Below are 22,282 nucleotides of genomic sequence, written 5' to 3' on the forward strand. Positions count from 1 at the left end.
TAGTTAAGAGAGTTAGTTACCTGTTGGTCATGTGACATAATTTTGAGGTTCTTAGGCATTTGTACTTGGGGTAAACCTAATGAGACATCCTAGGATGGACAATGAGATATTTTATTTTGGTCACTGATCACCCAGTGCCTGGACAAACTGGTTGTTCTTTGAAATCTCCACTAGTACTGTAGGCAATCATTGGAATGATTGCTGCCCGATTGTTTTGTAATCTGTTAAAACCCTTTCATGGCTCATTGGTTTTTATAATCCTTTGGAAGGCCCCAGAACATTCTTTCAAACAAAGCATGGTGATATCACCCATTTCATCAGCACAGCAACCAAACTAAAAGCCTGCTTTAAAGACAGATTTCTCCAAAATCCGAACAATATTCTACTCATCAAAACCCTATTGGTAAATATTTGAATTAGTGATAAATAGGGGTATACTTACTTTTACTACATGCAAAATTTCAATTATTTTTATTTCAATTTACAATGGTCCACATAATTTAAATAGTGCATGATATGTGTTATATTGTGTCCTCTTTATCAATATTGTTGAAGTTCAAGTATCTGTAGGTTGGACAAGTCAAAAATTTCAATAGGGCCTTTACTTTTTTCACATGACTGTACATAGGCAATCATGGTCAAACCTTTCCCAGCAATGGAAACAAAGCAGCAGTCACTAGATTGATGAGACAAACACTGCAAGGAAGCAGCACCCTGTATCTTCCCACCTGCATTAGCGGAATTAGGGCAAGTTCCTTGTTTGGCAGCCGGTTCATTTTAGTTTGCCTGTTTCATAGTCTGGGGTGGGTGGGGGGTTGATTTGCAGGTGTCATCAGATTTATGAAGAGTTCTCAGACTTTTCTTTACTGGAGCCCATGAATTCCAAGCCTTCAATGGGTATGTCCTTCTCCTTAATAGCTTTCTGAAAGGGAAATAAATGAAGGATATTCTAAGATGCCAAGAAGGCTCAAGAAAACATACTGTAAGCACGAAAATTCCAGGACAGATAAAATGTCCAAACTGTAGAAAAGGAGCATCATTTGTTTTCAGATTTGCAAGCAGAACTCCCTAGCTCCTCCCTTTTTCACAAGGCCTTTGGCAAACCTTCAGTCATTATTCCCAAGACTGGATTTACACGACAGGATGAGCCACCTACCACATTTCAGCCTAGCAAAGTGGTTCTCAACCTAGAGGTTGAGACCCCTTTAGGGGTGAAATTATTATTATTATTATTATTTATTAAATGTATATCCCGCCCCTCGCTGAGGACTCGGGGAAGCTTACAACATATAAAAACAGTATACTTCCGAGATGTAATTAATTAAAATTAAAAGTAAGAATTATATTTTAAAAACTAAAAAGCCTATTAACATACACACATATCCATTTAAACAAACCCACCATAAATTCATTGTCCAGGGGGTAGAATCTAATGATCCCAAGCTTGGCAGCATAGATGAGTCTTTAGACTCTTACAGAAGGCGATGAGGGTGGGGGCAACACGAATCTCTGGGGGGAGCTGATTCCAGAGGGCTGGAGCCCCTACAGAGAAGGCTCTTCCCTTAGGTCCCGCCAAGTGACATTGTTTAGTTGATGGGACCTGTAGAAAGACAGTCTAAATGACCGTTTCGCAGGGGTCACCTAAGACCCTGGGAAAAGGCAAATTTCCCCTTGTGTTTGGCTTCTATTCTGGCGCCTTTGAAAATATTTTTAGATTCCGACCAATCACGTATTGACAGTGGGGGTGTCCCTCTGACCTTCCAGTCAGCTTCAAGCGCTGTTGGGAGCACTGGCGCTAGACTTATGGTTGGGAGTCACCACAACGTGAGGACCTGTATTAAGGGGTCACAGCATTAGAAAGGTGGAGAACCACTACCACAGGCTAGCCTGATGGCTCAGGAATTCTGGGAATTGAAGTCCATAAGTCATAGAAGAGCGAACTTTGCCTATCCCTGCACTAGGAGGTTGCTCTTAAGCCAACCTTGTGTACTCATCTGAGAAAATTCGGTGTCTCAGCTGTAAGTTAGAGCAGGGCAACTTTAAGCCTGGAGGACTTCAACTCCCAGAATTCCCCAGCCAGCAATTCTGGGACTTGAAGTCCTCCTGCAGGCATATAAGTGGCCAAGGTTGAAGGCCCGTCATGTAGCAGATCCCCAAACTAGGCAGCCCCGAGCCAAAGGGCGCGCAGGCTCGGGCCCCCAATTCGCTTCCAGGAGGTTGCCTGGAAACCTCCAAGGGAGGCGCTCGCTGGAGACGTCACTCCCGCCCAGCTCGCTGACTGGGGAATTCTGGGAGTTGAAGTCCACTCGCCTTTCCGCGACCGCAGCCCACCCACCCCGTTCTCCGCCAACGAGGCCCCGCCCCTCACCTGTACGCAGAGCTGGTACCGCTTGAAGAGCTGCACGCAGGGGTCTCCCCCGACGCCGGCCTCCCCCTTCAGGAACTTCTCGGCGAACCAGCGGTTGAAGCACTGGTCGTAGTCGCGCTTCAGCTCCGTGCAGGCCTCGCCGACGCTGTTCATGGCGGACTGACGCAGCGGAGTACAGGCGCGTCGTCACTTCCGCCTCGACACCGGAAGTAGAAGCGGCGCGCCGACAATGCTGGGCTGCAGGTGGGCCCGGCGGGGCTGGAGCGCCTTCCGCGGCGCGCTCGACTGCAGGGGCGCCTCTTCGGCGGAGGGCGCCGGATCCGGCCGGGTGAGTTGGGGAGGTTCGGGAGGCCTCCCTGCCAGGACCGGAGGGGGACACCATTAGGCCGCGGTCTGAGCCTCCCCCCGGGCTCTGCTGCAGGGAGTTCCTCCAGCTCGGCTCTCCACTGCCTGAGTTAGTCTGGCAGGCAGGACCCTTAAGGCGTCGACGAGCATAGGGACCCCCTATTAACCTCTGTGCGTTGACCCTTCAATACACCTTGTATCTTATAAATACAGCGACTGTATGGCTTGCTATTGTTTTCTCAAAGCCTCGTGGATTTCAAATCAGATTGAATGGGTAGGGACCTCGCAGGTCATCTAGTCCAGTATTTCCCAACCTTGGCAACTTGAAGATATCTGGACTTCAACTCCCAGAATTCCCCAGCCAGCATTCACTGGCTGGGGAATTCTGGGAGTTGAAATCCAGATATCTTCAAGTTGCCACGGTTGGGAAACCCCGATCTAATCCAGGGGTAGGCCAAGTGGGCTCTTCTGTGACATGTGGATTTCAACTCCCAGAATTCCTGAGCTGGCATGATTGGCTCAGGAATTCTGGGAGTTGAAGTCCACAAGTCACAGAACAGCCCACTTGGCCTACCCCGATCTAGTCCAACCCAGAGGTGGGCTGATTTAAGGTGGGTGATGTGTGCTCACCTCCGTGGCTCTGAGGGTTAGTAGAGTCCAGCGCAATTCTACTATTGCACCTGGGCAGGTAGAGAACTCGCCTGCAGGGACGCCTGTGATTGCCCAGCAGCAGTAGCAGAATTATGCTGGACTCTGCTAGCACTCAGAGCCACGGGGGTGACCGTTCCACCTTAGCAGCCCACCTCTGATCCACCCTCCTGCCCAAGCAGAAGACCCTTACATCTGCTCCTACCTGCAGGTCGGGACCCCTTCGGGGATCCAACCACTATTTCACAGGGGTCGCCTAAGAATACCATGAGAAAAGACAAATTTCCCACAGTGTTAGGAAGCTTCTATTCTGATGCCTTGGAACATATTTTGACAATCCGGCCAATCAGGCGTTTTACAGTGGGGGTGTCCCTCTGACCTTCCTGCCAATCAGCTTCAAGCTCTGTTGGGAGAACTGGCGTTAGATTTACGGTTGGGGGTTACCACAACAAGAGGAACTGTATTAAGGGGATTAGAAATGTTCAAAACCACTGACCTTGAGCCTGATGAGATTTGAACTGCAAATTGAAAGCAGTCAGCAATCAGCAGAAATAGCCTGCAATACTGTACTCTAACAACTGTCCCAGCATCGCTCACACAGCAGCCTCCCCAGTGTGGGAAGGGAGCGTTGGAAGGCTCCCGAAAGACAAGTTTGGGGCGGTCTCCCCACCCTCCACTCCCTTGGAGATTAGCAGAGTTGGAAGGGACCCTAGAGGTCTTCAAGTCCAACCCTCCTGCCCAAGCAGGAGACCTGGCTCTACCTGAGACATCTGGCTCTACCTGGGATCGAACCCCCAACCCCCTGATTTTGAGGCAAGAGCTCGCCTCTAGGCCACAGCAGCTAGAGAAGTTCAAATGTTTTATCATATTGATTCATTGTTGCTGCACATCATGTTTGTAATGATTCAACAGGGATTTTGTTGGAAGTGCCAATAAAATATTTAATTGGATTTGTATGCCGGCCCTCTCCGTAGACTTGACCAATGTTTCATTTTATCGACCAATTTACATTTTTATTCCCATGGGTGGTTGTCATATGGGCCCCAATACACTGCTTTTACCTGGTCCTCATAATGCTGTAGGGGCCCTGCTGGTGGGTGGGGTGGGTGGGAGTGGAGAGGAGCTGCTCCGCTTTCCTCAGGGGGGCAGGGGCAGAATGAAATGTGAAATGTGTCCCTTGTCCAGCTGAATTTCTCTGTGTCCCATTTCTAGGAGTATATTCTCAGTTGCCACACAGTATGGTTTGCCAGTATTTGTTGCAAGGCTTAAACACGCTATTTGAAAAAAAACTAAATTGTTTCAGCAGCCAAAAATCACTTTGGAGTTGTTGGATCATCTAGAGCGACTGGCGCTGGTTGACTTCCGCAACTGGGAGGGCGTCCACCGCCTGGAGAGCGCAGTTGAATTCGCTGAACAACTTCAAGAGGTGAACACGGATGGAGTTGAGCCCATGGAATCGGTGCTGGAAGACAGGTAGTTTGCTTTCTTTCCAGGTCCAGGACAGCCATGCAGGTTTGGTATTCTCAGGAAGCCATTTAATTCTGAGGAAGGGTATTCATCACCCCTTGAGAAGCAGCCAAGTTCTGGCAGGTAAAAGGCTGGCAAGGCAATCATTCTCCATTCATGAATCATTCCTCATTCAGATGAAAAGTGGAACTACTTGCACCCGCTGCTTATTCTAACCTTGGCAAGCCGTGTCATATGACCTGGCCTTTAAGGAGAAAACATTGCAGAAACCTGCCATATTTCTAAGCTTCCTAGCAGGCTGGTGATGAATGATTTGTGTTCCCCAGGCATCTTTTCCTCAGGGAAGATAATATTTTGGAAGGCAACTGTGCAGAGGAACTACTGGAGAAGTCTGCAAAGACGGTTGAAGACTATTTCGTAGCTCCACCAGGTAACATTTTGCAGGCAGCGTGCAGGGAAATCCATGTTGCAGAATGTTAAACGCTATTTTCACAATGTGAATGGCAAGAGAAAGTTTCATTATATAGGATGCAGTAATGGTGGGTCTTTTGTATTTCTAAGAAATACCATTCTGGATTTTTGAGTTTGCCTAAATTATTGAATTCAATATTACATGTGCTTAATTTCAGTTATTCTACAGAGTATAATTTGGTTGATACTATGTTGGAAGCAACACAAAGCTGTGCCATGAACTTCCTTGACATCTGACATTTTCCATTTAAAATTTGTATGGTGTTGCCTTGAAGTGCATGTTTACAAGTAGTACAATTGAAGCTTCTTTCTTTGGAAACAAGTCCTCTTCATTAATAATATGCATCCAATTTTACTTTAGAACTGATAGTTGAATTATATGTTGGATAATAATCAAATTGTATTTCTAATAGAAATGGTCAAAACGATCAAAGTATTTTATTCCTGCCAATTTTTGTTTGCACTAGGTAACATTCCTCTGCCAAAGGTAGAAGAGAGAAATACTTTTCTTCACAAGGAAGATTCTTAACAGAAGATCCGGCTTGAAATGCCATCACTGATTGCATTTAGACACATTGTGCATTTTCATCTATAATTTTTATATCAAGTACCTCATATAATTGGCGAGGGAAGAGGAACTAAAGTGACTGGTGTTGCTTAGACGAGAAAAAAAGATATACCGTAGAGCTGTACGGATTAGAAAAGAGTATCATTCACACTAAGTTTAACACAATCATGGTGTGCGAACATGTCTAGAACATCATTTAAACCCCATACAAGAATTCTGGTCATATTAAAATTAATTTACTGGTACATTTTATACCTCAGTCACCAAATCCCCCCAAAGAAGCACATAATTGTGAATATGCTCAAAAGCCATGAAATATGGAAGTTCATAGGCTCAATTCTCTAAAAGTTGGGAAAATTGAATATAGAGGCAACACTGCCATAACTTCAATTCCTCCATAAACTGAATCACTGTGAGCAAATAACATAATCATGCTCAGTCAATCCAGGAGGAACATGAAAAGTATCCAGAACTGTTATAGTTTAAAGCTTAAATATAAAACTATTGAAATACCATCATTAGTTAGCTTCTGACTGCCAGTCCATAAGCTGGGAGGCATTGGCACATGCCAAGATCTACTGATTAAATCTTATTCACAGATCCTTAGAATGGAGTGTTCAGGACTAGAAATATCAGAAAAAGGGATATTAATAAATGACGTGTGCTTCTGTCTTTGATTTTTTTTAAAAATCCCAGCACAAAAGAGGGACCATGTGTTACTGCTGAGGGCAAAACAGTCTGCAAAACTGAATTCATTCACTTTATGAATTCAAATTACTGTTACTTTGTTATTCGGTTATGAAACAGAAAATACTTTTTTCCAGAAAAACTGAATAAAATGTAGCACAATTCCTTTTATACTTTGAAATTTAATTATTGCAAAAGAATATGTGTGGTATTGTATATTAAGATATGCTGTGGCATTTAACTAACTGAGGAATCATGGTCTTTAGAGACAATCTTCCAGATGGGAATGGGTTGCTGCAGAAATGTAGCCCTTTTTTGGATGAAGGGTAATGTTTAAGCTAACTTCTGTACATATGCCATTTTTGTGTGTGCCCTGTAACAGCATTTTATGGTTAGTTGGCATCTAAAAATCCCAAAATGGCCAGCCAATTTTTGTGCTTTGTGGAGAGCAGATGGAGGCATTTAAGCCTTGCAGAGAAAAGAGTCCAATTCAGGAGAGATCTATTTTAAAAGAAGGAAGTTAGCATCTTAAAATCTCACACACACCCCTCAATAAAATGCATCTAATGCTCTTCTGCAGTAGATGAACCACATTTAGGGTATCTAATCACTATGCCACTAAGAAGCCGTATTTTTTTTTAACTCAGCACATTTTGAACTGCAGCCACTATTTAGTAAGCAAAGCACAGAGACTTTCGGACAAATATGTCACATTGGATTTTACAGTGGACATATACTGCTTGGTGTGTTTCTAGCCAAATGTTGCCATGCAATTACTTTATCATTGTACATAAATTGTATTTCATACAAGCAGCTTAATTAGTTTTATATCAAAATGCCATTAGTTTTATTCTCCCACTATTCATGTGACTGCAGCTAGATTGGCAGCATTTTCTCTAAACTTGCAAGCTCTTAATTTGTGGACAATTAGACACGGAATTCAAATAAAACACCTCATTTTACAAGTGAACTCAGCACAAAACCATTGAAATCCATTTTATTTTATGGCTCAAATTAATGATGGGACTTCCATAAAACTTAAAATTGGACACATTTTGCAATTAGTGAGAAGCACAGAACACTCCTTCCCCAGTACATTTCCCAAATTTTCGGCCCCTTCCTTTAACTAATGAAATTGTATTAAATCTGCTCTCAACCCTTCCAGGCTTGATAAAATCCGTCTTGGACACTATTTGTAAAATTACATATCAAAACAGCCAGTAAAAGTAATTGCACTGGTGTTTTAATAGGACAGCTTAAACACCCCTTTGATGTTTCCAGTATGACAGCTGCAAAGAGCAAAAACTTTTAGAATTTAAATCCCAATAAGAAAAAGCAACTTAGAAACCAGAATCATCTGTTTTATCTCCACTTTCTACCCTGACTGCACAAAAAGACAGCCACTCACTTATGAGTAACAGAAACATTGGAATATATTTTAAAACACCAACAATTTCTGCTTTAAAAGCCCATCCAGCAAACTATTAACACGTATGAGTTTCAAGCTCATTTTCCCTCACTGAGAAGGAAAGCAAAAACAACCTTACATTTTCCAAATAAAATTCATTTTAAGTGGCAATGATTCATAATACTTCATTACCAACACTTCCCTAGTAAAAACAGTTGTCATAAAAAAAAGATTTTCTTGAATAGAAAGGAAAGGTTCCTACGAAAAACTATATCCATCCATTTTGGAATGTAAACTCTGAGCAGAAATGACAAGCTCAGTTCACATCGTTACAAGTCCCTACTGGGTGCAATCAGTATGGCCTAAAGGGTGAAGAGTAGCGTGGTGATCCCCTGCTTTGGTAGGGAGAATCGCGACTCCTTGAACCAGAACGGGAGCGTGAGTAGCTGTAGCCAATGCTTCTTTCAGGACAAACTCTGATATAGGCTGTTTCACCCTGGAATTCAGAACAGAGAAAACCCAAATATTGGCATAACATCCTGTTGTCAGTGCTATGAATAAATGAATGCCAAACATGATGGCAAGAAACCAATGCCCAGAGTGGCTCAGGACTGAAGAATTTTCATATACAGGCAGGTCAAATCCTATTGCTGCCGTAGGCCAATTCAGATGTGGCCCTTCAGGTCTGCAGAAAAGGGACTTGTTACGGAACAGCTAGACTGTCTAGGCCAACACAAGACACGTTTTGTCCCCCTGTAACTAAGATGGTGTTGGATTCCAAAGTTAAACTATCAGAGGGAGAGATGCAGGCTAGTGAAGTCCTTCAGCAGAGTTAGGAAAGGTCTTGGTGAATTCTCACCCAATCCATCTTAACTTAATTGTTTCTGCAGTTCAGATTCTTGAAGAAAATTCCATAACAAGCAGCCTCCATCTGGGTGGTTGAAGATCAAGCCAGCCACTAGAAGAAGGTGGTTGCAAATGAAGTAGCAATGCCCCAAGAGTAATAACCTGGTTTATAGTAGAGGTATCCACCTTAATTAGGAAGATCCAAGCACAGGTGGGGAAGATTACTATTAGGTAAGCCATAAAGCTACACAGCTGCTCCTCTGGGAAATACCACTTCAGCTTGCCAATAAAAAGCAAACCAAGCTTATTGAAACAGTCAGCTGGTAGCCATCTTTGTTCACCCATCAATGGGAGAAGGACAAATGAAATCAACTCGACTTGCTCAGATGTTAAAAGCAAGTAATCCATATGCTCATTTTCCAGGAACAAAGCACAAAGCCTAATTTCTGCTTCAGTGTTTTTAACCACACTATTATGGGGTTTCACATAGCCTTGGCAACCCTTAACCTTACAAAGTTTAAGCCACCATTTCCAGACTAGTGCTAGACTCTGCCCAGAAGCCTCTTGAGCATCACAAAAGGACAGGCTAATGTATGTTCCTCCATGAACTGGCACACACACATGCTCTTCACCCACAGGCAGGAACCCACCTCATGAGATCGGAATTTGGTGTCATCCAGTTTACGCACTGCATATTCCATGTCTTCTTTGCGAAGAAACTCAACCACCCCCATTCCATCTTTCTGAACATCTGCGTAACATACATCACCAGCTTCACGCATATGATCCTTCAGGTCCTGCCAGCTGCCTGATGGAGGAAGCCCTGAGCAGTGAACACAAAACACAAGAGATGTCAAGAGAGGGCACAAGTTGCTGAGGCTACGCCAGGCATGGCTGTGGTCCACCATTTCCATAGAGGTCCTGTTCATTCCAGAGAGTCAGGGCTACAAATAGGGTCCACAGCAATAAGTTCCACTCCAAAGGATGAGCCCTCTGTGTCAGCAAGGATGTCCCCTAGATAGATCAAGGATTCAAAGCACTGGGTGGTCAGAGGAATCCTCCTATTTGTCCAATGTAAATATAATATCACCCCTAACTCTGACTGGACAGATTGTACTCTCCATGTACTCAAAATTAGATTCCCGTCCAAGAATGAGGGTCCCATTCTAAGAGTGTTTGGGTCCTTAGATTCCAATTGCTTATCCTTGGGCAGCGAAGCAAGGATACCTGTGTTAGCTATCCACAGGTATGCTATAAAGAATGATAAAAGGGAAGTGAGGTCCCTGTTCCACAGCATATCCTGAAGAAACTAGTATGCTGCTGCTTCCTGGCAGTTTCAAGAACGCTTCACAACACTCTCTAGCAAGGCAGGCTTCCCCTTCAAGGCCAGTGCAGGTGTCCTCCCTGCCCTCCCAGGCTCCTGTGTGGGAGAGGGACACCTGGGGTTGAGCCTTTTCGTCTCCAGGTCCTGCTGCAAAATTGATTGCCATTCAGCCATTTCCTCACCGAGAATCCTATTTCTAGCCGCCATGCCACAGCAACATGCAGACTCCTTGGCATTTTTAGTTTAGTTTTTAGGAATATTTTTATGGGTTAAGTGGGCCATTCCATACGTTTGGCCACAGCGTGCTGAATTTTCTTCAGAGACGGGATCACCATGGCAAAACTCCAAAATACGTCCATTGCCTTCCAGTGAGTTTTAGGACTTTTTCATTTGTCTCCCAACTCACTAGACACAGACACCTATTCCAGGTATATCAAGATTGTTTTGAGGAATCCACAAAGCTCTGAACAGAGGGGATCTAATTTCGGGTTAATTTTGTTTCATAAAGGACACAGACATTGTGCAGCCATTTTTCAGGTTTTAATAAGACATATTTTGGTTGCACAGCACCATCTAAAGCCTGTTCCTTCTGCCATAAACACTATAAAACTGACCCCTAGTTTTTATTCCTTCCCTTTGCACACCCACGTAATGACCCCTTTTTTGCATCCAAGAGTTCACTCTTGCCTCCAGCTGGAGACGTTTTTGCTCACCATTCATTCACCTTGATGTATCCATCAGCAAGACTTCCTCCATGGATTGAATCAGAAAAGTATAGTGTCCTTTTGCAGTTCTAAAAAGCTCCTCCACAGGGACAGGTTCCGTATTAAGAAAGAAACCATGTAATATGGCAATAAATAAAATAATCTTCTCTCCATTGCAACTGGAGATTGCATCGGAGGGACTCCAGTCAACCTGGAGTTTAGAAGGGGACATACCTGAAACAAGGACTCGAAATTCAGATCGTCGTGAAGGAGGGCCATTCCTCCCACGAGGCCCTCCACCAAAGCCTCCCCGACCTCTGGAAGGTTTAGGGAACTCAACACGGAGACGACCCTGGCCGTAATCATAACCATTCCTTCTGTAAACGGCATCTTCTGCATCTCTGTGAACAAACAACATATAGCCATGTTTACAACTATCCAAACAATCTGTGAAGAACATGAACGGTTTTGAAAATGTTGCAGGTTAAGACTTAAAAGTGCAAAACGCTGAAATACAAAGCTAAGAGCTAGAAGCTGCTGGTTTCTACTGTAAGCTGGCAAACATGATTAGCACATGCCCAAACACATTTGATTGAATCTAAAATGGTCTTAAGATCAAAGTTCAGTTTTTTAGAAATATCACACACACAAAAAAAATTCCGAGTTATCAGAATTTTAGAAGTACTCAAACGTGAAGCTGATAAAATGACAGAAATGCTTCCATTTTGCAACAAAAGTCACAGCATTAAGAGAGATTGCAAATATTCATTCTCAATGCAGGTTATTTTTCAAAAAAGAATTGAGAAATTTGGGACTATAGAAGAAGCACCACTACATAATCACAGAAGCTGCTATATGTTTTATGAATAGCAGCAGAATATATGTTGCCACACTATTGTGTATTCAAGAAGACAGTTCTTCAGCAAAATGTAATACATTTAAAGTATAACTGTTTTAGGAATTACAATAGCTTCTCTATAAATCTACTTCAACATGCTGTGTGAGAGTGGGTGGCTATAACATTTTCAAAAGAAGTGCATGGAAACAATCATGATCAAATTTATGACTAAGTCAGTTCAATAAATAGTGCCTTCGCAGAGAAAAACATTCAAATTTACCCCTTAGTGAAAATAACTTTCACCAAGGATACCCACAGAAGACTTCATTTAAGTTTTAAAAAATGAGAGGCAGTGATTATATATTTCATAAATTGGAATGAATTTGCCAAAATACAGATCTAAATAAAAAAAGAATCAAACACTGTACTTATAATTAATCATAAGCTAAACACAGATCAAAATTACAACAGAGGTGGAAAAAACCAGTGTAAATTTCAATTTGCTTTAATAGATCACAATACTCAAAGTCCCAAATTTGAAAATTCTGCTTTGTTCTATGATATTTATCTAGGAGTCTCTCCTTTTCATAGGATTAGGTTGGTTAGCAGCAAAATTAAGAGTTTCATATCTCTAAATCCTAAACTTCACAGAAGAATTAGAACAGATTTCTTGATACTAAGAAAAGAAGCTTCTGAGCCTAAGATTGTTCCAGATGTCCACAATCAAGCAAGCAGCTTGGAGTATCAACTTTTGTTCTATAAATCATTTTAAACCTTTTTTTTAATTGAGAGGCCAATACAAGTATTTTTTATTTGGATCTTTTTTCTAACTTCAGGGTTGCAGTAGTCTTTGCTCATTCTTTGTTCTTAGTTTTGCCATGTTATAGATTGTTCTGTCTGGGTTTTCCCAGACCTCAACACCAACTGAAAAAACAGCCAGACACTCTGGTAAAAGCCAAAAGTATTTTATAGCTGGAAAAAATAAGCACAAAGGAAAACCTGTCTTCACAACAGACAGGCTATAATACGTTACAGCAGGGTCCTGATGTCCAGTCAATACCACAAGCTTCTTGCTGGCACCCCCCCCCCCCCAAGGTTTCAATAGTCCAAGGCACAAACCAGGATTGTAAGCCACCAAAGTTCACAGACAGGTCTCACGAATCTCCAAGATAAAACTCCACAAGCCAGGAAGGGTGGGTCCGCCTTTTATCCTTTCCCAAGAGCACCACACCCAAACCCAGCTGTGACCTCTAATGCTGGAAATACTTAGCCAATTGAGTCCGTCTCTGATTAGCTCTCCTTTGTCGCATATCTATGATGTCTTGAGCATTTTCCCCTAAGGAATCCAGGCTGCTTGCTGGGGAGAGCTCCCCCTGGTGGGACTCTGGCTGTCCTTCTTCTTCAGCCTGGGATTCCTCTTCCTCGTCAGTCTGCACCTCCTGTTCCTCAGCCTCTCCCTCTGAGCTGGAAACCGACAGAAGGTCAGCCATTCCCGGAGGGGTCCCAGACTGAACCATAACATAGATAAGAGTGGCTTTTTATTTGGCTCAGTCCATTCCTTCTATTTCTTCATTCAGGAAACTTTGTTAGCAGGAAATCTTTGTTTTTTGCAGTTTTGAACTGCCCATCTCCTTCTGCATAGTAGGGACTTTGGGTAAAGTACCCAATAAAATGTTAAAATATATAAAAACAATGTATAAAAATTAAAAATTTAGAAAGTTTAGAATTTAAAAAGTGGCAAAGATGATTAACATTTGTTAGAAATTAGTTGAAAAGGCAAAGGGAGAGGACGCTAACCAAGCTCTTGGTTGTGTGCTGCTTTGCGCTCACCACCTGAGGCTGTAGAGTCCAGTTTTAATGCTATCAGGGTTCCAAATAACACTCCCAATGTTAGAAGACTCCCAGCCATGCGTTTCCTCAAAGTTCCATTTTATTAGAGATGTCATACTGGCACATTTGGGAAAACCTAAATGTGAAAAATTCCAGGTTTTCCCCACCCAAAGGAAAGTTCAAGCCCCTGCCCAGCATCCACAAGTCCATCATATCGTCCAATCAAAACCATCCCAACAGGAGGTTTTTCCTAAACACCCCTCCTCCAGGTACAGGGCAAGGAGGGCCTTGACTCTGTGAAAAAAACCCCGTTATTATGACTACATATCACCCATGCTCCATACAATCCCTCTTCCCAGTTTTCCACAGTAGTAACTGTGGCAGGCCTGAAGGCCCAATGCAAAAGATGGCTGCCAGGCCTGATAAATGCCTTTTCAAAAGGCCAGAAGAATAGGGGCTTCTCTTCCCTGGTATGTATGTGTATGTAGTTGCGGTGTTGAATAATAAATGGTATTTAAACTCTTCAAATACAGTGATCCCCCGTTTATTGCGTCCCCAACCATTGCGAACAGGGTACTTCGCGATTTTTCAACCCGGAAGTCAAAATACCATCTACGCATGCGTGCGTTTTTTTCTATGGGCACGCATGCGTAGATGGCAACCGGGAGATCAGCTGCTGGGTGGCTTTCCTGGGTCTTCCCCCTCTTGCTGGCGTCAGCGAGGAGTTTCCCCACCGCCCACGCAAACTCCTCGCTTTCGCCCGCCCACGCCGTTCATTCTCGCCGCTTTCGAGCTGAGTCCTGAAGCGAATTCGCTCCCGGACTCAGCTCGAAAGCGCCGAGAGACAGCGCCAAGGAACGGCCTGTCCACGCTGTCTCTCGGCGCTTTCGCTCCTCGAAAGCGCCCAGAGACAGCGCCAAGGAACGGGCCTGTCCACGCTGTCTCTCGGCGCTTTCGCTCCTCGAAAGCGCCCAGAGACAGCGCCAAGGAACGGGCCTGTCCACGCTGTCTCTCGGCGCTTTCGCTCCTCGAAAGCGCCCAGAGACAGCGCCAAGGAACGGGCCTGTCCACGCTGTCTCTCGGCGCTTTCGCTCCTCGAAAGCGCCCAGAGACAGCGCCAAGGAACGGGCCTGTCCACGCTGTCTCTCGGCGCTTTCGCTCCTCGAAAGCGCCCAGAGACAGCGCCAAGGAACGGGCCTGTCCACGCTGTCTCTCGGCGCTTTCGAGGAGCGAAAGCGCCCAGAGACAGCGCCAAGGAACGGGCCTGTCCACGCTGTCTCTCGGCGCTTTCGAGGAGCGAAAGCGCCCAGAGACAGCGCCAAGGAACGGGCCTGTCCACGCTGTCTCTCGGCGCTTTCGAGGAGCGAAAGCGCCCAGAGACAGCGCCAAGGAACGGGCCTGTCCACGCTGTCTCTCGGCGCTTTCGAGGAGCGAAAGCGCCCAGAGACAGCGCCAAGGAACGGGCCTGTCCACGCTGTCTCTCGGCGCTTTCGAGGAGCGAAAGCGCCCAGAGACAGCGCCAAGGAACGGGCCTGTCCACGCTGTCTCTCGGCGCTTTCGAGCCGAGTCCAGGAGCGAATTCGCTCCCGGACTCAGCTCGAAAGCGCCGAGAGACAGCGCCCCCCGGACCCCCAACCCGGGTTTGGGGGGCTGCTAGGAAGCCCCCCATGCCGGCGGCAAACAGCCGCGCCGCCCCCAATCTTCGGCTCCTCGCTAGCACCTGCGCAGATGGTGTTTTTACTTCCGCATCGCTACTTCGCGAAAACCCGCTCGTTGCGGGGGCTCCTGGAACGGAACCCTCGCAACGAGCGGGGGATCACTGTATAAAGTTTGATTCAAATGTGGAATTGAATAAACTACATTTGAAGTATAGCTAAATCAAAAACATTCACTTAATTAACTTGAGTCAGAAAGGTACATTTTACAAAGCAAATTTAATATGTGCTGGTGAATCCATGCCCAAGTTTCTGCTATACCTATATAGTAAAAACTACCATTATAGGTAGTTTTCAACTTAGAGCCATTCATTTAGTTACCGTTCTGAGTTACACTTTGACTTATGAATGGTTGTTGCAGCATCCCTTTAGTCACATGATCAAAATTTGGATACTTTGGCAACTGGAATGTATTCATGACAGTTGCTGTATCTGGGGTCATTTGAACACTTTTTGCAATCCTCTGACAAGTAAAATCATTGAGGAAGTCATATTCTTTTAACTAACTTAACAATTGTGGGGATTCACTTAACAAGCATGGCAAGAAACATTGTAAAATGGGGCAAAATTCAGTTACTGTAACTATCTGGTTTAGCAACAGAATTTTTGGGCTCAATTGTGGTCATAGGTTAAAGACTACCTATAAATCAGTAAAACTGAATTTCTATACTGTATACCCTAGTTACTGTATCAGATTCAAAGGGAAAAAATTAAAACTTGTCCACAATACGTATTTCAGTTTTTTTTCCATTGGGTGGAATCCAAATTGTACTATCCTATTTTGCTATCAAGCACTCTGTAAATGATTAGAATATTCCAGATCTAGAAAAACAATAATGAATAATAATAATAATAATTATTATTATTATTATTATTATTATTATTATTATTATTTAGATTTGTATGCCGCCCCTCTCCGTATCCAGACATATCTGTACAGTATTAGCCACAAATGGGCCATAATAGATTTATTTTTCTATGATTGGCCATGACCAAGGTAGAAAATAACATATTTACTATGATTATTTCTTTAACTTATAGCCTAAAAAGGAAACACCATTTTAACATTCCTATCATTGCAAGTTAAAGTTAGAGAATATATTTCAGAAAATGAGGGAATGGAAAGAAGTGTCTTTCATAAGGTAATTGTTTTGTTATATATAAACAGGCGGATAAAAATCTTATAAGTGAAGGTAACAAACATATCTAGTACACATGCCTATTTGTGAAAGAGTGGCAGCTCTTACAGTTAAACTCTTTTTGCACCTACACAGCACCAATAAACTTTATTGCTCTAAGTACTATTTTTTGTACAGCAAGTGGAATATAGCTATTAACAATAATGAGGTATGCTGTACAAAGAAAATTATCCTTTTCTGATAAGACGCAGAAGACAGGCACACAGGAAATGCAAGATACTTTACCCATTTTGAGTGCTTTGGAAGGGGTCAGTAATGTTCCCATTAGTCTACTCAAACTTAATTATTTGAGCAAATCTCGCAAAAAAAGAGAGGGGGCATTTAAGGTTTGAGGAAAGCAAAAACGATGAAGTAATGGAAACTTCAGTAATGGAAACTTCAGCGTCTCTGAGGAGGGCATGTCGAGACAAAGTGGATGTAGGGAAAAACATCTGCTCTTATAATGAACAGACTGTAGTGATCAAAATGCTTTTCTTGTCTGGGTCAAAATGTGAAGATATGTGGGGGGGAAGAACAGCATGGCTATTATAGATGTATACAAGATTGTGTTAGGATTTCCAAGACTACATTTCATATGAACAATATATTTTGACAGAATTCAACATATTTTTTTTAAAAATCACTATTCTTTTATAAAGATGGGCCAAAGAAGTCTCTTTGTACAGGAGCACAGAAGACTTCATGGCCTAAAACATACTAGACTGAACTCATGAGCTGCTCACTGAAGCCAAGTTGCTCCTGTAAAACAAAGAAGCACCACAACATCCCTGTTTAGATTAGATTAGATGCCAGCTTTGTTTTTACGGGGCCCAGCTGATCAAGAGAAAGATACACAGAATCAGTGGAGGTAAATCTGTTCAGAATTTAAATAGAGACTGCTACAAAACTGCCACCAAAAGTCAATGGCAAATCAAACTTTGCCTGGAAGATTATTTATCACCACTACTTTTCAATATTGTTCCCAAAATGCTTTGAATATTCTTGCTCACTGTACAGTACAAAGGCCCATTTGCATCTCATTCTATTTCTAATGATTGCTGAAGATTGGTTGAATATAAACCAGTTTTTATTTTTCATAATCACCCTGCCAACTGATATTGAATGAAAGGTGAAATTCAACTCCCTGAATTCTTCAGCCAGAAAAGCTGGGAGTTAAAGTCCACAAGTCTTAAAGTTGCCACGGTTGGAAACCCCTGGTATAAAGTACTGCATACATAAACCATCCTACCCAATTAAAAACTTAAGATATTGAGAAAACATCCCAAAGAAAATGCCTGCCGTAGCCATTCGCAGCACTGCCATGCAGACCAAACAAAGCTGCACACAATATTTTTGGAGCCAGGTTGCATTTTCTCACACAGGCACATTAAAAAGAACTCTTGACTTCCCTACTTGTGGAATTCCTGTCAGTCACCTGAAGAATCTTGGGCTGGGAAAATGATTTTATATACATACACAAGTATATACATACATACATTGGGAGTGTGTGTGTACACCCACACATAAGGGTATGTATGCCTTACATGGCAGACTCCCCAGGTTCAAATCTGGGTGAGGATATGGCTAGCTGATGAGAGCAAAATAGCTTGAAATAGATCTATACTAGTCTCCTTTTCTTTTCATTATCAGCAAAAATATGTTACTCATATAGAATGTAGTTTGTCAGCTATAATAATTTAACTGCCTTGGATATGACCCCTGGAGGGGCTGTATGTTCCCTCTCATGTTTGGTATATCAGGGTGATTTGACAGGGAAAAAACCCCTCATATAATTCTTCCCTGGCACAAGCCAAGAGATTAAAGCTACTGCCTTACAAGGCGGACTCCCCAGGTTAAAATCCCTGTAAGGGTATGGCTAGCTGATGAGAGCAAAATAAAGTTGAAATAGATCTATATTGGTCTCCCTTCCTTTTCATTATCAGCAAAAATGCCAAAAATTTTCTGCCACTGTGGGCGTGACATATTTTGTGGGTGTGGCTTGTCGGCCCTGTGACCGGGGGGTGGCTTAATGGTCATGTGACTGGCTTAAAGGTGGCCAACTTGACATCATTCATGTCAAGGGTTTGGATTAGGGTGCCTGGCCTCTCCTCGCCTCAGAGATACAATTTCCCTATTACTATTACTGAATATCCAAAATATAATATTTAATTCTATGTATATATGCCATATGTCAAGAATTGTTCTAAAAATGCGAGTTCCAGGTATATTTATAAATAAAGAGGCAACAGCCATTGCAAATGTTTAAAATTGATTAAAACTACTAAAATTAACTAAGCTTTCCTTAGTCATCAACTAAGGTCGTCAGAAAGTATTAAAATCCCCACTGAAGACAACTTGAGCAGCACTATATAAAATCAACTGTCTTCAATGGGGATTTTAACACTCTGACGACATTAATAGAACACTAATGAAAGCTTAGTTAATTGAAGTAGTTTACATAAATTTTAAACGTTCCGGAGATCGCTATGGATGTTGCTTCTTTATTTATGCCATATGTGTACATACGTATTACACACAAGCACACAAAAATATACATTATCTACTATATAAAGTGTATGTAGGCCCAGCTCTTCTAAAATTATACATGTTGAACTGCATTTACTGCAATAGCAAGAACATACTCAGAGGCCAGAGGGGGGGGGGAATCAATTTTTTTCTCCCAGTTCTGCATGCCTGGCCAAAATTTTACAAGGTCTGCGTGCTTGACCATACCCATAGGAGCCCATCACTCTGTGTGTGTGTACATTCAGTGTGTGTGTGTGTGTGTGCATATGTGTATATATATATATATAGAGAGAGACAGAGTACATACAGTGAGTGAGAGTGCGTGTGTTTGTGTGTGTGCACGCGCAGCCGTCCTCGTGGCCGTTGGGGCCAGAGCCTCAATGTTTTATTTTCAGAGCCGCTTCCAATCCGCGCCCGCTGCCTTGAGCGGAGGAGCAGCGCTAGAAAACGGGCGGGTTTCAAAGGCGCCGCGGTGGGAGCCTCTCGGCGCGCGCCGTCCTCCATCTCGGCGAGTCCTTTTGTGCGCCATTCCTGGCGAATCCCCGCTCCGCCCTCAGTTTCCGAGGCTTGGCAGCCAGGGATTATAGATATACAGTACAGATATAGATATATAGATATATGAGGCGAGGGATCTGAGGGAGGAGCGCCCCCCCCAACGGGGTCTCCCTTTCCCTCGAGACGCCCCCCCTCCCGCCACGCCAGGGCGGGACGTCGGGCGCGCGCACAGCGACGGCGCGCGCGGGGCAACTGCGGCCGGGCCGCGTCGCAGGCGGGAAATGGCCTCCCCTCCCTCCCCCCCTCCTTTTCCCCTCACACACCGCGGGTCCTCGAAGCGGACGAAGGCGAAGGGCAGCAGGCCGCGGTTGCACTTCAGTTCGATGTCGCGGATGCGGCCGTACTTGTAGAAGAGGTCCTCCAGGTCTTTCTCGCTCACGTCGGGCGGCAGGTTGCCCACGTAGATGCGCCCGTCGCCCCCGGCGCTGCTCCCCCCGCGGCCGCCGCCGCCGCCGCCGCCGGACATCCCGGGCCCGTCCCCGTAATCCATCATATCCCGGCCCCAACCCCCGGACATCGCGCTCGCTCGCTGTCCCGCCCGCCTTTCTCTCCGCGCTCGGCGACCGCTGCAGCCTCCCCGCACGGCCTTCCCCTCAGGAGCAACCTGACGGAGGGCAGAAAAAGAAGAACGCGCCTTAAAGGGGAGGAGGAAGTAGCGGCCGCGCGCCGGAAGCTGGGTCTAGCAGGGGTCACAGGGCGCATGCTCGAGGGGAGGCTCGCGCCCACCTCGCCATGGATGGGGGGGGAATTGGCGCGCGGGGCGGGACTTCCGGCCGGTTTGGCTGCTGGGGACCCGCGTTTGGCTAGAAATGGTGGGACCCTTTATGACCTGATCTGCCAGCCCCGCGTTTAAAGTCTGCCTCTTTCCGGCTGTGCGGGGGATTAGAATAGAATACGGAACGGGGATAGAATACAACAGGAGGGAATGGAAGACAAATAAGAATGGAATAGAATATGGAATAAAATAGAATAGGAGAATACAATGTAGAATAGAACAGAGTAGAATAGAGAGTAATGCAATGTAAAATACAGTAGAAAAGAATGTACAATGTAGAATAGAACAATAGAACAAGAACTAGAATAAAATTGGAAAATAGGAATTGGAATAGATTAAGGAAGAGAATCGGAATAGAATGAGAATTCGCTGGCTGGGGAATTCTGGGAGTTGAAGTCCAAATATCTTGTTGCCAAGGTTGGGAAACACTAGTTTAGATTGACTTATTTCCGTCTGCGTTGTATCTATTAACAGAAGGAGTATTGCAGTCTATAACCGTAATGGCAATCATTGCAGCACAAAGATAACCATTAACTTCTGTATACAGTATTGGTTTACATGGGTTCAGGTAACACATCAAACTTAAATGTCTGTTTGGCAGTTCTGGAGTCATGAAGTGGCTGTACTATTTCATCCTTTGTACTCTGTAAAGAAGTGTAGATGATTAATGTTTAACATAACCAAAGGTGTGTTAATTAGTGGCTGTATTGGTGTGGCCATAAATTAAAGGCGTACAACTTTCATTAGCAGCTCGAGGGCTTGACTATATAACATTCTGATAGCTGTGCTCCAAAAATGAATGAAGCCAGGCCTCAGTTGGAAGAGATGTGTGTGGATATGTAAAACATACTTTGAATCCTTTAAAATTAAACCATTCTGACTCATAGTCACACACATCCACATTAAGACCTATGGGATCACATAACTCCAAGAATGGGGATTTTGCCTGCAGCTATATCATTTTTTAGCTACAAATTATATAACCAATCAGAACTGCCTGCTCAATGTCATTCATCAAGGGTCCATTTTTGACCACAACAACCTCCTACAGCCCTCTGCTGGTGAAAACACATCTTGTGGAGGCCTCATATGGCTCACCCTGACTCCATTTTTGCTGGCAGAGACTTGCAGGAGGGTGTTGCAGCTGAAAATAGCCTGGTCAGGCTGCTCATTTTCGTTGGCAGAGGGCTGCAGGAGGCTGTCCCCATCGAAAACAGAGCCGGGCAGGCCGTGAGTGGCCCTTCCAAGCTCCGATTTTATTAGCAGAAGCACTGTGGGCTAGTCCTTCGCTGTTCCCAGGGTGGACCCCTAGATCCTGCCTAGTGAAGGGCTACCAAAATCTTTACTACTACACCGTGGGCATGGCTTATGCAGGATGCCCTGCATTTTTTTTTTCAACATATTTCAATGTAAATTGGGTGCTGTGGGATGGAGCTCCATTTTTGCTACCCCACTGCATTCCCACCTGTCTGGGCAGTAGCCCACCTCTGATCCTGCCCCCGGGCCTTGAGTTTGACACCCCTGCCATAAAGGAGAGTTAACCACAATTTATTGTTCACGGCTTTGTAAATAAAACATTAATCTGGAAACATTTGTTTTATTTCATCAATTTATGTAGCTGCCCTTCTCAACAAGTAACTGGTTGGCAAACTTGTTAAATAAAATCTAAACCTAGAAAAACCTACATCTAGAAATCTAGGAACCCTAATGGACAATCATTTAAATATCAGCCAGCAATGTGCTGCAGCTGCCAAAAAAGCTAATGAAGTCACATCACAGCTACATCAGTAGTATCAGCTGAGTTTTGGAAGGGGAGGGAAACTGGCACGCTTGCAAAGGGCCTCTTCAGGAACATCATGCTTGCTATCTGGCTACACCTTGGGTAGGTAGGTAGGTAGGTAGGTAGGTAGATAGATAGATAGATAGATAGATAGATAGATAGATAGATAGATAGATAGATAGATAGATCGATCATAACAACGGTTGCTGTAAATGGGTATGCCTAGTTTAATTAAAAGAAAGGAGCTGT

The 22,282-nt window shown here is 44.0% G+C and overlaps 3 protein-coding genes across 4 annotated transcripts; 1 reads left to right on the plus strand and 2 right to left on the minus strand.

Annotated features, from left to right (window-relative positions):
* Positions 1 to 455: 455 nt before the first annotated feature.
* Positions 456 to 4,042, minus strand: TRIAP1 (TP53 regulated inhibitor of apoptosis 1). Its single transcript, XM_070762258.1, has 2 exons — positions 2,369 to 4,042; positions 456 to 922 (listed from the first exon to the last, which is right to left on the minus strand). Exons 1-2 carry the CDS (start codon positions 2,519 to 2,521, stop codon positions 839 to 841), a joined length of 237 nt encoding a protein of 78 aa, XP_070618359.1. The 5' UTR covers positions 2,522 to 4,042; the 3' UTR covers positions 456 to 838.
* Positions 2,414 to 6,725, plus strand: GATC (glutamyl-tRNA amidotransferase subunit C). 2 transcript variants are annotated; one of them, XM_070762257.1, is made up of 4 exons: positions 2,414 to 2,696; positions 4,668 to 4,834; positions 5,155 to 5,258; positions 5,767 to 6,725. In XM_070762257.1, the coding sequence occupies exons 1-4, from the start codon at positions 2,598 to 2,600 to the stop codon at positions 5,826 to 5,828; spliced, it is 432 nt and encodes a 143-aa protein (XP_070618358.1). In that variant the 5' UTR covers positions 2,414 to 2,597; the 3' UTR covers positions 5,829 to 6,725. The 2 variants fall into 2 exon arrangements, with proteins under 2 accessions (XP_070618358.1, XP_070618357.1); XM_070762256.1 differs by having other exon boundaries at positions 2,418 to 2,696; positions 4,665 to 4,834.
* An 800-nt stretch (positions 6,726 to 7,525) lies between these two features.
* SRSF9 (serine and arginine rich splicing factor 9) lies at positions 7,526 to 20,125 on the minus strand. The gene is made up of 4 exons (XM_070762254.1): positions 19,742 to 20,125; positions 11,071 to 11,237; positions 9,459 to 9,631; positions 7,526 to 8,458 (listed from the first exon to the last, which is right to left on the minus strand). The coding sequence occupies exons 1-4, from the start codon at positions 19,993 to 19,995 to the stop codon at positions 8,315 to 8,317; spliced, it is 738 nt and encodes a 245-aa protein (XP_070618355.1). The 5' UTR covers positions 19,996 to 20,125; the 3' UTR covers positions 7,526 to 8,314.
* Between the last annotated feature and the right edge of the window lie 2,157 nt (positions 20,126 to 22,282).

This window comes from Erythrolamprus reginae, chromosome 10 (genome assembly GCF_031021105.1).
Source record: "Erythrolamprus reginae isolate rEryReg1 chromosome 10, rEryReg1.hap1, whole genome shotgun sequence".
In the NCBI taxonomy this organism is placed as follows: domain Eukaryota; kingdom Metazoa; phylum Chordata; class Lepidosauria; order Squamata; family Dipsadidae; genus Erythrolamprus; species Erythrolamprus reginae.